The 14,437-nt window shown below is 62.3% G+C and overlaps 1 protein-coding gene across 2 annotated transcripts in view; it reads left to right on the top strand.

Annotated features, from left to right (window-relative positions):
- ITPK1 (inositol-tetrakisphosphate 1-kinase) overlaps positions 1-13,889 on the top strand; it is a 160,200-nt gene extending 146,311 nt beyond the window's left edge. The window contains exons 8-11 of one of the 2 annotated variants that reach the window (XM_069465245.1): positions 1,952-2,077; positions 3,322-3,389; positions 7,577-7,739; positions 11,908-13,889. In XM_069465245.1, coding sequence (XP_069321346.1) covers positions 1,952-2,077; positions 3,322-3,389; positions 7,577-7,739; positions 11,908-12,230 — 680 coding nt within the window. In that variant the 3' untranslated portion in view covers positions 12,231-13,889. The remainder of the gene's footprint in view (positions 1-1,951; positions 2,078-3,321; positions 3,390-7,576; positions 7,740-11,907) is intronic. The other variant, XM_069465244.1, reaches the window with a different exon arrangement.
- The last annotated feature ends 548 nt before the right edge of the window (positions 13,890-14,437 follow it).

Here is a 14,437-nt window from a genome sequence, read left to right as displayed (position 1 = left end):
CCTTGAATGGGGTTTTTCCACACCTGGCATGGAGACAAGGACACAGGTCTTCACAGCTGCCATTCTCTTTTGCTTCTCAGGTGCACTTTTGTTTTTCACGTGTGACCATCTCTATAATCAGCCGTGTCTTATAGCCAGTGGCATCTTGCAGATGCTTTGGCTGGAACTGAAGTCCAGTTCTCATGGAAGGAGTTGCTTTGGCTTGTGCGGCCACCAAGAACACTGTTGTCTGCCCGGGGTTCACGTTCCTGGGGAGCGTGGTGGGTTTAGTTTTCTTTTAGCCCCGGTGTGTGCAGGTGCCCTCTTGCTCTCTCCAGCCTGGGCCTTTCTCCCTTGGGGGTGCATAGAAGAGTGATGCCTCTTAGCATATAGAGCAGGGGTCAGCGAACTTTTCTGCAAAAGGCCAGATAGTAGCTATCTCCAGCTCATCACAAGTATTCCATGCTGCTGTGTAGATGGTATGTAAATGAGTGGGCGTGGCTGAGTTCCAGGAAAGCTCTGTTTACGGTGCAGGTGGCCAGGCCTGCAGGCTGCAGTTTGCGCAGCTCTACTCTGGAGCCTCTTGCGATTCAGTGGGGCGGCATTTATGGAACCTGCCGTGTGCCCCACCTGTATGAGGCACTTGGAACCCCGCCAGGTACCAGGTGGGCGGCCCAGCTCCCTGCCTTCATGCGCTTATGTTCTAGTGGGAGAAACAGCACACGGGACAGAAATAGTGAAAGGGTCGATTGTGGCCTGAGAGGAGGGGGTCCAGGGGAGATGGAGTGGGTCCTGGGACACCGCTGGATAAGGGGAGCCATGTGGAAAGGGCAGCCACGGTGGCCCCTCTGCGGAGGTGACATTTGGTGGAACTGGAAGAACACTTGGGAAACCATCTGCAGCACCGGGACATACCACCCCCCATGCTCCTCCCCTGAGGCTGGGAGATTAAGCAAATGAGGCTGAAGACACTGTGGCCCCAGCTGTGGCCACACTGCTGAGTCGCTGAGATATTTGGGGGCTAATCGTGTGTTCTTTTAAACCTGTTTTTCTCATCTGTAAGGTGAGAATAAAAAACACACGTTATTCCTTTCTTTGCCCTCCTTCCGTTGCAGAAAGTTGATGGTGTTCTCCACCAGTGTCGTATGTTTCTTGGGAACAGTCTGCATGGGGCCCCCCAAATCCAGGGTGCTCCTATGAACAAGGGCCTCGCCACCGAGCTCAGGAAGCAGCGCTGGCCCTGTCTGTTAGCGGAGCCGCCTGTCATGGACCTGGGCGCCAGCGCTCTCTCCTGAGGGCTCTTCTCCTTCTTGCCCGTCTCAGCTTCCCCTAGTCTCCTGGGTGACAGGCAGCGGCTGGAGACTGCTCCCATTCACCCCGTCCCCTGCTCAGCTGCACGTAGAGAGGAGCGGAGCCTGGGGTGTCCCCCAGTGCTTGGCTAGGGTTCCCAGGTCAGAATCTGCGAGGAGAAAAAGAGTCCCCTTTGAGATGGCCCAGACTTCTGATGTCACCAGGAGAAGCTATGAGTGGCATCGTCGGTCCAGTTCAGTGGACACTGGCCAGCCCCTCTGAGTGCCCAGCTCTGTCCCCTCCTGGTACCAGCCCAGCACCCACGTGTTCTCCTTGCAACTGTTGCAGACTTCCCAGCCTCCCTGGACTCTGCTGTGTCCACCTGCTCTTGGTGGCCCTTCCTTACCCACTAGGCCTGCTCTGCCCCTCCCACTATTGCCCTTGGGGACCCCCAGGGGTATGGGTGAGCTCGGGGCCTGGGCCAGGCCAAGCTGCAGGAGGAGAATGTGGCAGTGCCTGCTGAAGGCCAGAACACGCATCTCAGCTGCTCAAGCCCTGCTCTGGCCTCTGGCCCGTGGGGCTCTGCACCCCCAAAGGCTCACTGTCCTTAGCTGTTGGCACCTGGGGACAGAGCTCAGTGGGGCTGCTTCGCACAAGTCCTGCAGGGTGTTTATTTTCCCAGGCTCCTCCCCAGGACCGTCTCTCATGCCCCCCGTCTGGACTGGCTCTGGTCGGAGCAGCGGGAGGACTGTCGGGCACACCGGGGCGGCCAGGGGCCTCTGTGCCCCGCTAGCGGGAAGGATGCCAGGTACACCTCAGCGCCTGCCTGCTTGGCTTCCACCCAAATCACCTCCTCGTGCATGATCATTGCAGCGCTGTAGAGTCCTGGAGCTTGGTGGGGGGCAGTTGGCAGCCAGAGCAGGTGCCCCCTTGGCCTGGCCCCTGGCACACAGTGACCCTCCACCAGTGCCTTCCCTGTCATTGTACACCTGGGTCCCAGGGATGAACACTGTGTCCTGGGGGTGGGAGCTACAACACCTGCCTTGCAAGGACTCAGACAGGCTGGCAGCCCAGGACATTCCCGGGCCATTCTCGGGGAGGTCATGGTGTGGTGACAGACAGCCTTTACCAGGACTCAGCCCGAGGCCCGTGGTTTGCAATTCTTGCAGTCGTGTACCCACACACTTCCAAATGCTCGGGAAATGTTTCTGACTGACCGACCAACTGACTGACCTACCAACCAGCCTTACATCTCCCCAGGGCCAGCTTGGTCTGCTCGCCAAGGAGATTCCTGCCCTGGGACGAGCGAATGCACCATCTGCTTACACTTTCAGTGTTCTTGGGGTGGGGCTGTCGCTCCAGGTGCCCCCGCAGGTGGGAGGCAGGCTGAGCCGGGAAGTGTGGAGTGGGGGCTGCGGGTATTTCGGGGGTCTGTGCCAGCTTCCAGCACCACACAGAAATTATCTGTGTGCTTTCTCGGATGGATCCTGTGGAAGCCCATGTTCTGATTTCCTATTTTTTGCTTAAATCGTTGAGAAGCAGCTGAACCGTTTGTATTTTAAGTGCTCACGTGCGGGTGGCAGCCTGTCCATGTGTCTGTAGCATGTGAGAGTTCCGTGGGCAGGGAGGGGGCTGGGAACACGGGACTCGGTGGCATTGACCAGACCGCTTGACCCGGGGACTTCCCGGGCCCGTGCTGTTGGGGTGCAGCGTGCCTCACTGCCTTGGCCCCCGTCTCCCGGTGCCCTTTCTGGTGAGTATCCGCGACACACTTTGGGAACAGGGCCTCAGGTGAGAGAATGTAAGATGGTGGCAGAGGTAGGTGCGCTAAGTTGGTCATTTTTATGTGGCAGGGAAAAGTGAAGCCAAGGCCCTGCCCGGGCACACGTCCATGCTCGGGGCGGGGTGCCCAGCTCGCTGGAGCCGGGCGCTGCCGCTGGACGCTGAGCCCCAGGCTGCCTGGGCTGGTGCTGCCCCCTGGTGTCGGGTGGTGGAATCGCGCGCCCTGCCTGGAGGTTCTAACTCTGGCTCCTTCCTGTCTTTGCTTTCCAGACCGTGAGTCCATCTTCTTCAACAGCCACAACGTGTCAAAGCCGGAGTCGTCATCGGTCCTGACCGAGGTACGTCTCCCCACCATGGCGGCCGGCAAATGGCCTAGGTGCTGTCGCCTGTGGGGTTGCTGGCCGAGCTCTCCAGCCTGGAGGGGCAGGAAAGACCTTTGCCCCCCGCCAGGGGCCCAGGGAGGTTCCGAAGGCCCCTCTTCCTCTGCTTGCTTTGGGCCTGGTGCTGTGGCCCTCACAGGCACTAGTTGCCCTGCACGGAAAGTTTCCTGGCTCCCCCGCCAGCGGGAGGAAGTCCTCCCCCCGTGAGGGCTGTGAAGAGCCGCTTTCTTGTCTGCATTTTCCCCGATTTAACAAAGGGGGTGGAGGCAGCACCGTCTCAGCCCTCCTTTGTCCTTGTCCACGTGAGCCCAGCGAGCCTGTTACGAGCCTGCCGTGTGCCTCTGCGGCCTGCGCGTGGCCAGAGGCGGCCAGGAGCCGTCAGCCCCGGCACTGTGGGTAGAGGGCACTGTGGCCGATACTCAGTGAACACCGCCGTGCGCGGCGTGGCATCGTAGCCAGGCCTCGCAGCAGAGGCCAATTAGGAGGCCGGTGCTCAGAGAGGCTCACTGGCTTCTCCAGGTTCACAGGGCTTTCACGTAGGGGCAGAGCTGGCGTTTGGCCCTAGATCTGTCTGATTCTAAAGCTGGATCGTGCAGGAATGTAGGACTTCTTACCTCACTGCTGACTCCCCAGCAACTGTCTCCAAAGCAGACCGTTAGAAGTGGCCTTGGGGCCACCCGCTGCCATTTCCCCATAAGCCCAGCAAGCCGGCGGTCTCTGCATCCACTTCTCTGCACTGGGAGCCCCCTGCCAGGACGGCTGCTCCCCAGCTTGTGTCCATCCTGGCTCTTTGCTGCGTCCTCCTCCCTGTCCTGGGCGGCCTCCCCAGCCAGAGCCGCAGCCCTTTGTGCTCCGTGTCGAGGCCCACGCTCGCCTCGTGCTGCTGCCCCAGCCCAGGCGGCCCGTCCCTCTGTTGCTGGTGTCTGGTGCCATTGAGGCGCCAGCCGTGGGCTGAGGGTCAGACAGCACAGGCATGGACAGGGACCCGGACGGAACACCACTGGCCTCACGGTGTCGATGGAGCCCCTCGGGGACAAGTCAGGGGAACTTTGGAACAACCAATTTCAAACAGAACCTCCAAGTGCCTGGCTGTGCACACTGCGAGATGTACACAGGTGTTCCGTGCAAGAAAGGGTTTCCTCCAAAGCGTCAGACTCTTTAGGGCTTCTTCCCTGCAAGGTTCTCAGGGCCAGCCGCTGCCCAGCCGCTGCGGCAGAGGGGGGTCGGCATTCACACCCCTCGCAGTGTGGGGTGGCAGCATTGGGCCTGCCAAGCAGTGCCAACAGGACGCTGTGAGGGCCGTGAGCAGAGTGAGCCACCTGGAAGTCACCCTCTTGGCTTATCGCCTATTGACCGAATGGCCTCAGTTTCCCCATCTGTAAAATGGAAAGCAGTTGGCCTAGAGACGCTGCAGGGCCCTTCCCTCCACCGCTAAGGGCTGCAGTTGTCTCCTCCTTCCCCTCGGCACATGGCTGCTAGTCAGGAATCTGCCAGGACTGGCAACTGTTAAACACAGAAAAGGGAAACACAATCAGCACCGCCTTTTCCACTCGGGACACCGGCAGGCCGGCCTGACACAGCCAGCTCTGGTCCCGGGTACGGGAACTCGCTCCTTGCTCATCCGCTCACCCCCTGCCCACTGGGGCACCCCCAGTCCCCATCTCGGCTTCCCTGGGAGTCCTTGCAGCCCCCTGCTCTGGCCTTGAAGCCGCCCTCCCTCCCCAGCCAGACACCCCCAAGGGTGGACCCAGCCCCACCCCAACTCACAGGCCCAAACACCGTTTACTGTCACGAAGCCAGTATAGGGTGTGGAGCAACAGCACAGACTCCGGCAGGAGCCTGGGGTCCCACCAAGCTAAGGCTGGTCACGTCACCTCTCTGAGCCTCGGTTTCCTCATCCTGCCCCAGAGGGTGTCCGTGGGATTCGGTGAGTTCCTGGACGAAACATGCCATCACAGCGCCGGTGTGCCGTGGTGCTTGGCGTCAGCAGTGCCGGGAGGTGTCAGCAGCACCTTCCCAACGGCCGTCGCCTCCTGGTTCTCTAGGACATCATCAGAGCATTTGTGCAGGACCCACAGACAGGGAGGATGTTCTTGCCTTTACCTTGTCCTAGGATGGCTGTTTGGTTTTAGATGATCAGCAGTTCAGGAGGGTTTCTGAGATTCCTTAGCGGAGCTGAGGGGCTTTCAGGAGAGGCTGTGCCGGTGCGGCCAGCCGCCCTGGCCACGCCCTGCGCCGTGAACCCCGGCATCAGCTCCTTAGTCCTCACCAGAGTCACTCGGCAGAGGTATTTTTATTTCCCCATTTACTGGGGCAAGACAACAAAGGCCAGAAGGCTTGCGGTGTGGCCCAGGACATGCGGTGGGGACAGGGCAGTGCCTGCCCACCCCACATGCGGGGTGCCTACTGCGGCCAGGCCACCTCTGCCGATCAGAAAGTGTTTCCCCCGGGTAAGGCGTGGGGGGTGTGGGCCGGAGGGCCCCGCCTGCTCTGCAAAGGTGGTGCCCGGGGCGTGTGTCCCTGCTCAGCAGGTGTCTGGAGGTTCCCGGTGGCCCCTTCCATTTCCTGTGCGGAGGGGGCCCCCAGGGCTCCATCCCCCAGCCCTCCTGACTCAGCTTCACTTTTTCTTAATTGAGGTGAGATTCACGTACATAAAATTGACCATCTTAAAGTGGACGGGACGGGTCAGTGGTATTCAGAACACGCACGGTGTTTTCCAGCCGCCACCTCTGTCTAGTTCAAACCATTTCATCACCCAGAAGAAAACCCCGTGCCTCTGGCCTTCATTCCCATGCCCCAGCCCCCGGCACCCGCTGAGCTGCTTTCTATCTCTCTGGCCTTGCCTGTTCTGGATGTTTCATGTAAATGGAATCGTGTGGTACGTGGCCTTTTGTGTCTGGGCTCTTTAGCTCGGCATGATGTTTTCGAAGCTCACCCAATTGCAGCGTATGTCAGAATTTCATTCCTTCCTAAGGCTGAGCAGTATTCCGTTGTGTGGATAGACCCCAACTTGTTTGTCCGTCTGTCTTGATGGGCAGTCGTGGTGTTCATGGTCTGGCTGTTGTGAACAGAGCTGCGGTCGTGGGGACACGCGTCTGCCTGTGTGCTCATGTTTGTGACTCTCGGGTGTAGACGTAGGACTGGGATTGCCAGGTCATGGGGTAATTTCTGTTTAATTTTTTGACCCAGCTTCACTTTGACCTTTCACGGACCAGTCAGCTCTCTCCACCCCTCCTCCCCTTTGGCCCCTGCGTCCACAGCCCCCAGAACTCCAGTATTTATTGAGCACCTAGTGTGAGCCCAGTCTTGCTGACTTGGAGGTGACACGACACAGTCCCCTGTGAGTCCAGGTGCAGCCCCTCCCCCCAGCCAGGCCTGTGCTGTGCCCACCACGTCAGCAACCTGGATGGGCCTTGTCGGTCCCGTTTTACAGATGAGCAGACTGAGACACAGAGGCCAAGTGCTTTTCCCTGAGTTCATGGAGCTAGCAGGTCACTGCAGGGTTTGAATCCACATCTCCCTAACTCCGGAATCCCTCCCAGTGCAGCTCCTCCCGGAGCCCTTGACCTCACGCCCGAGGCCCTCTGCGATGCTGGGCAAGTGAGGTGCTGATCGGAACACCCCCTCTGCTCTGACCCCGCACCCCAGCCTCTCCCAATTGTCTCCTGCAGCTTCCTGCCTCCCACCTTTGCCTCCGCCAGGCTCTCCCCGCCCTGCCTGAGAGGCCAGACCCTCCTGCCTGCAAGGTCCGGCCAGTGCTCTCCGCCTGGGTCCGAGACAGACTCTCCACGTCCTTCCTCCCGCTGAGAGGGTTGGGTTTTAGAGGTTGGAAAACAGGAGACTAAATCCCACCCTGTGCTTTTGAGCCATGTGACCCTGGACCAGCCCCAACCTCTCTGAGCTTCAGTCCCCTGTGTGTGAGGCGCTGACGCCACCCTAGCCTTCCAGGGTGTGGGGGGCCCTGGGCAGGTAGAGCGTGTCGCACACCTAGTGCCTCGGCCAGAGCTTCCTGCCCTGGGTCTGTCCTGCCTCCTGGCCTGAAGGATGCCAGAGCCTCGTGGTACTTCTCGTGGCGGGGTCTCTGTGTGCGGCGTGGCATCGTGCCTCTTCCGCCCACAGCCTGACTTCCGTGTCTGTGTCGGCAGCTGGACAAGATCGAGGGCGTGTTCGAGCGGCCGAGCGACGAGGTCATCCGGGAGCTCTCCCGGGCCCTGCGGCAGGCGCTGGGCGTGTCACTCTTCGGGATCGACATCATCATCAACAACCAGACGGGGCAGCACGCTGTCATCGACATCAACGCCTTTCCAGGTGAGCAGCAGGGCTGGTTCACGGCCAGCGTCTGTAGGCTGCCCCGGGTGACAGGGCCGCCGGTCCTGAAAGCCGGCTCCATCCCTCCCATGGGGTCTGGGGCGCGTGCAGCCCTGCCCGCCCCAGCCGCACATGTGAGGTGGGGTCGCGGGGTGTGGCAGGGAGTGAGGAGATCCGTGCGCCCAGCCCAGCGAGCTCGCAGGCGCGAGGGCCCGAGCTACACACGTTCTTCGCCTCTTCTCACCCCTGCGCCACCAGCATCAGCCTTTATCGGCCAAATCCTCCATCCCCTTCGCTTTGTTAGGTTTAAGGAACTAGAAGGACCCTGAAGGGAATACAACCCCCCTCCCAAGTTGACATGTAGGGAAACTGAGGCCCCTAGCGAGGAAGAAACTGTCCAAACTGTCCAAACTGTCCACAGCGCATTGGTGACACGGCCAGAGACTCCCAGGCACAGCCTCCTGCCACTGCCCTGAGCTGTTGTGCTGGGGACAGGCCTTGCGAGGGGTCCCCATGCTGTGGCACATGATTCCTGCTCCCTGTTGGGGCCCCGGGAGCCTGCGGGCACAGAGCCAGGCTCCGTGTACCCCTCCGATCCCAGCAGCAGGAGACGGCACCAATGAGCCCTCAACAGGGGTCTGTCAGGGATGACAGTGGTGACATCTGCAGCTGCTGCCCCCCAGGCTGCATGCTTCACCCGGAGACACGGGGTCTCGGAGGTGTGTCCACCTCCCACGGCAGCCTGCAGGCAAGGGCCAGCCCTGGTCACACGCCCGAGCAGAGCTTCAGGGCTTGTTCCACGGGCCGTCTCTGGCCCGGATGTGTTTTCCTCCATTTTTTTCTTGATTCCAGCCTTTATTAAGTACCCGAGACTGCGCCTGGCAGGTGGGGACTGCTTGGGGGCATTTGCTGCAGGGCGCGGGGCATGACCTCCTCATGCTGTGCAGCTCACAGGCCCCACGCGTAGGCTGGGTGCGTGACACACGTGTCCCCTCCACTCCTCAACACGACTCACAGCCGATGACGTGGAGCCCACTGGCTCCTTCTGCGGTTCATTCCAGGGCTGCAGCACGAGCTCAGCTGCCCAGCCTCTGCCTTGGAGAGCTCTTGCCCTAGTTGGGAGGAGCCAGAGGGCAAAGTAGGTCACCAGGGGCTCCTGCAAGAGGCAGCCACCCTGGAGCCAAGCCCAGCAGGAAGGGGAGGAGCCCTCGCTGGGGATGGAGTGGGGGCTCCTGGCCGAGGAGCTCTGTGGCTCTAGTGGGTGCAGCTGCAGGGCAGGAGGATGGCGGCACAGAGGGACCTCGTATGACCAGCTGAGAACGTTGGGTCCCCCCCGGGCGAGGTGGCAAGGTCTGCGTTCAAGGACAGGCCAGACCTGTGGGGCAGGCGTGTGTTTTTCTCGTCCCCCAGGTGCAGCGTGGAGGGAGCTGTGGGTTCAGCTGGAGGTGGGGTTCCACGCGTGGTGCGGGAATGGGGGCACAAAGGGATCGAGGAGTGTTGGGAACCGTCAGAATCACCAACCTTGGGCCCTAAACCATGTGGGGGTGGCCCAGTGAAACGGTGGCAATGTCAGCAGGCTGGAGGGTCAGGGAGGCGTAGGGGGTGGGGACTGTTGGGGAAATTCTAGAAGGAGGGAGGAGACGGGAGGGGGGAAGCTTAGCACCTGAGCAAGGCTGTACCCTCCCAACACAAACACCCATGTGGGGCAGGGCCCAAGGGTGATCTGGGGTGCAGAGGGGGATGGGGAGGCTTCCTTCAGGGAAGCCAAGAGAAGGGCCACCCGGGAGGGTCCGGGCGCCAGGGTGGGCCGAGGCTGAGCCCAGGGGCACTGGTGAGGGCCCGATGCTGAGGGGAGGTCCGGGGGCGTGTGTGTCGCCCCGGCCCGTGCAGGGAGGAAATGCATCTGGGCGGCAGCTTAGTTTGCCAGCCTTGGTTACAGCACCCCTGGGGCCAAGCAGAGGGTGGGCCTGGTCCTCCCGTTCCCGCAGGAGGCCGCCTCGGGGCCACAGGTGTGCGGCAGCACCTGCGCTCTGGGAATGACAGCAGCAGCCGCACAAGTGCTGGGGACACCTCTGCGAGCCAGGCCTGCCCTGAGGGCTGAGCTGCTTCGTCCTCACAGCAACGGTGTGGAAAGGGCTGCCGGGACCTCTGTTCACCGATGAGGATGTGAGGCTGGGAGTCCAGTGACTTGTCCGGGGTCACGGGGAGCAGAGTGGGGCTGGACCGTCAGCCCAAGCCTGCGCTCTTGGCAGCGACATTTCCCACCTCTCAGAGCACCAGCCCCGGGCTTGAATCCTGGCTCTACCCTTACAGTCTGTGATGGGACAAGCCACCTCACTTTGCAGCCCTTGGCATTCACTTCTGCGTAGTGGGCACAAACCCCCACCCCGTAGACAGAGGAGATGGAGTTTGCACAGTCCTGGCACAGAGCGGGCGCCCTGCCCTGCTGGTTCACACCCCAGTCTGCTTCCCCAGCCTTCCCCTGGCCTCCGAGGTGGTGGCTGCCTCCACACCCCCAGGAAGCACACTGCCCGCTGGGGCCTCGGGCCTTGTCTGGGGACGTTGGCAGGCTGGTTGCTTAGGAAGGCCTTGTCTGGGGACGTTGGCAGGGTGGTTGCTTAGGAATGGCTTCCTCTTCCCTGGTGCTGACGGCGGTGGAGCTCAGCCCCTCCCCTGCCACGTCTCTCCCCAGGCACCCAGTGGCCGCGCCCACGGGCCCCGGGGCTCAGTCCCGTCCCCGCCCTGCCTTTCACCCCCGCCCTAGGGCTGACGGATGTCCGGGTCCTACAAAGGGGCACCTGGCACTAGGTGGTATTCAAGGCACGGGCAGGCCCACAGGGCCTGGTTCACATCCTGGCTCTGCCACTTGGGAGCTTTGTGACACTCGGCAGGCAGGTCTTCTCTGAACTGGGGACGGAGCCGTGAAGACTGCGCGAGGGGCCCTGGTGTGATCACGTGGAGGCACTGTGTGTCATCTCTTGTGTCCATCATTCTCACTGTGGGGACCCCTGTGTCCCCCTCGGACGTGGGCTCCCTGAAGCCAGCGCAGTTGTTTGCTGAATGGATAAGGATGTGAGCGGTTCCGCCAGCCCCGCCTGCCAGCCCCTGGCCACGCCCCGCGGGGCTTTTCTGTGGGAGGCGGCACCGGTGCCACGTCTGCGCCTTCCTTCCCACGCCGCGTCCTCTGCCGGCTGTGAATGTCACCGCGTGGGAGGTGCAGGGTGTCAGTAACCCCCCGACCCTCCGCATCGGCTCAGGCAGGTGGGGGCACTCACCCGTGTCGAGTCTCTTTTGGAGCAGCTTGCTGGGCGTCAGCAAATCCTCACCCTGGATCCGGCCACCTGCCGGCGAGCTCCCAGGGACTCTGCTCCACCCCCGTCTGCTGGGAAAGTCGCCCCTGGCAGGCCCCGCGGTCTGCACCCCAGTCAGGGGCCCTTTGTTCCGGGCAGTGGTGGGGCCTTGTCGCAGCCCTTGGCCCTGTGCGTGGTGACCAGCGCCTCTGCCCCATGGCCTTGACCCTCAGCGTGGGGCACAGGGGGCCTCCCCGCCGGTATTGGGGGCGAGATGGGGGAAGCAGCTGCCGGTGGAGCAGGCACCACCCACGTCCCAGCCCCTCCTGGTGATGCCCCCCACAGCCTCTGCCCGGGAGGTGGTGTCTTCCTCGGCTTGCAGACCAGGGGCAGAGGCTCAGGGTGGACGCTGTCTCCAGGACTCGGCCGGGGCCAGGCTTGGCTGGGTCATGTGGAGGTGAGGGGTGTTTATCATTCAGAGCATGTGGAGCAGCTTGGCACTGCTACCCCCAGCCGTGCCAGCGTCCCCCACCCATGTACTGGCTCCTGCCTCGGTGGGTGGGACGATGGGGCCGTGTCTGAGGGTTGGGGTCACGGGGTATTCTCAAGTTCTACAGCGTCTCACGCGCTGGGCGCAGCCAAAGGTTCAGGGGCCAGCCCTTGGGGCCACGTGTATGCAGTCGTGAGTCCAGGCCGTGTGACGCCCCACAGCCCGCCTTGTGCTCCGAGCCCCCGTGTGCTGTGTGAGTGGCGTCCTGAGGGCCAGCCCTCCCGGGAGCCCAGTGGTGCCCCTTCCTCCCACCCACGGCGCCCCGTAACGCCCCATAACGCCCCGTAACGCCCCGTAACGCCCCGTGCTGTCTGTCTCTCCCACCCAGGCTACGAGGGCGTGAGCGAGTTCTTCACAGACCTCCTGAACCACATCGCAACCATCCTGCAGGGCCAGAGCGCAGCCACGGCAGCCGCGGGGGACGTGGCCCCACCGAGGCACAGCAAGGCCCTGGCCGGCGAGTGGACGTGCAGCGCCAGCCCCGGCTGCTGCGGCGGCACGACGGGCGAGGAGGCGCCTTGGAAGGCCGAGGCCGACGCGGGTGGCACCGCCAAGCTGCCGCACCAGAGACTCGGCTGCACCGCGGGCATGTCGCCCAGCTTCCAGCAGCACTGCGTGGCCTCCCTGGCCACCAAGGCCTCCTCCCAGTAGCCGCGGAGCCAGGACCCAGAGGGGCGGCGCGGGGCGCGGAGCACACCCGCTGGGCAAGCAGCTACTACTAAGAGTTCCCAATGATCTGATTCTTTTTCTTAATTTTTAACCTGATTTTCTGATGTCGTGATCTAAATGAGGGTGGGGGAAGGTGGAGAAGAACACCAGGTGGTCCAGCCTTGCGGAAGAGGGGCGTCCCGCCCGATTCCTGCTGCGCAGATCCTCACTGAGTTTGCACACTCGTGTTCTCAACACTAGGTCTGAATGTGGGGGTGTTCCCGTGTGCGTGTGGCTGCCGTGCCAGTGCGTGTGCATAGCTGTGTCTGTAGGTCTCCGTGGCCGCTGGGACCAGGCCTCTGGGGACCCTGCAGGGGAGCCCGGCCCGGCTGTTGTGACTGAGGAGAGCGTGAGTGAGCGGTACCCCCAGGACTCCTGCACCCAGACTCACCCCTTCCTTGTGTCCCTCCAGCTGGTCTCCTGTTCTATGAGCCCCGCCCCGCCAGGTGTGCAGCCCGCCCTCCCTCCCAAGGCCCCTGGGGGAGCTGGCAGGGCCATGCTGCAGCTGCTGTGACAGGGGGAGGAGCTTCCGTGGGCCGAGGCCAAGGCCTGGCTCTTGCCACTCTTCACGCCCCAGCGCACCCTGCACAGGGGCCTCCTGCCCCCGGCCCAGCACTGCCGCACCCTTGAACCCAGGAAGGAGGCTGCCTGCGTGGGGCCTGGGCTGATTCCAAGCCCGTGCCACGGATTTGTGCTGTGATTTGGGGCAAATCATTCCGAAAGTCTTTGGGCCTTCGTCTCCTGGTCGCTAGTGGGATTCGGGCTCTAGCAACCCTGAAGTGCTCTGACCCTGGGCTGCGCCCTGCTTTTCCATGAGGTCACCCAGTGAGGACAGGCGCGGGAGCTTCTGCTTGGCGCTGTAGGGATTGGGGGCCTTTCCTGGCAGGGGAGGCCACCCCTACGGTTCACTCCTGTTCACACTGGCCGGTCCCCCCTCCCCAGCAGGCCCCGAGCACTGAGCCAGCCAGGTGCCAGGGGACTGCCCCACCCACACCGTGGGCTCTCCTGTCACCATGGCAGCAAAGCCCCTGCTCTCCTGTCTGACCCCAGTTCTGGGCGGGCCAGCAGCCCCCTCTGCGGAGAGCAAAAGATGGGGGACGCTGGGGACCCTGGGTGCAGTGCATAGGGCCCCCTGAGGATGGTTTTGAGTCTTAAGATACCAGTTCACTTTGAAAAAGCAAAAAGCTTCTGGGCTGTCATCTGTCGCCCAGTGAGACAGGACACGGGAGAGAGAGCTGCGTCCCGAGAGAGGCTGCGGAGCGGGGCTTGTAGGCAGCTCCGGCCTGGCTGAGCGGGGCTTGGGGCGCCCCCTTTGAGAAAGGAGGGCTGGGCCCGGGTGCGGGCAGCGCCATCAGAAGTGCCCAGCTCTCTTGGAAACCGCGGGCCGGACGACTAACCACGTCTACGCGACTCGAGTGTTGAACCCCGACTGATGTCTGCGCCGCCTGTCCTAGTTCCGAGCCGGCCCAGGGAGCGGGAGAGCTCGGCCGGCCTCACACTGCTTTGTCTCCAAATAAACTACTGAATCAAACCGCATTTCACACGTGTTTACAGAGTGTCGCTCGAGTTTGTTATGTCTTTTTCCCAGTCCTTAAAAGATGTTTAATAAAACAGCTTTACCTTTTAAAAATAAAATGCCAATCCCGAATTGCCTCAGATAGCGGGGGTGTGCGGTGTGACTCCTGGCCGTGTCGTGTTCCTGTCTGGTGTGTGGCCTCGCCAGGGTCAGGCTGACAACCACCGACTGCCTTCTGTTGACGCGCAGGGACTTACGTTTTCCAGGAGTGGGAGTTGAGAGGGGGGGCTTTTGCCTCCTGCAGGCCTGGGAGCCACGAGGTGGTGGAGGAGCAGTTCGCACCCAGGGCCCGTCCAGGCTGTGGACACCGTCCGCCAAGTGACAGGAGCATCGAGCAGCAGAGGGGCTGTGAACAGCGGTGAGGTGCCAGCCACCCCTCAGCGTGGGCCCGTGGCCACGGTGAGAGCCCTGTTCTCTGCGCGCCTCTGGGCGCATACTAACCTTTCCTGGTCCCAGGACGCTGCCCATGGAGGTGGTTCCCCTTAGGCCTCACTGTCCCGGCCTTAAGCTGGGCCCTGGCAGCCGCCCCCTTCCTAGGGCATGCGGTGCTGCCCTGAATGGGAACAACCAGCTA

Source organism: Eulemur rufifrons, chromosome 2, assembly GCF_041146395.1.
Source record: "Eulemur rufifrons isolate Redbay chromosome 2, OSU_ERuf_1, whole genome shotgun sequence".
In the NCBI taxonomy this organism is placed as follows: Eukaryota; Metazoa; Chordata; class Mammalia; order Primates; family Lemuridae; genus Eulemur; species Eulemur rufifrons.
Note: the sequence above shows the minus strand (reverse complement) of the source record. Positions and strands in the feature narration are given on the sequence as shown.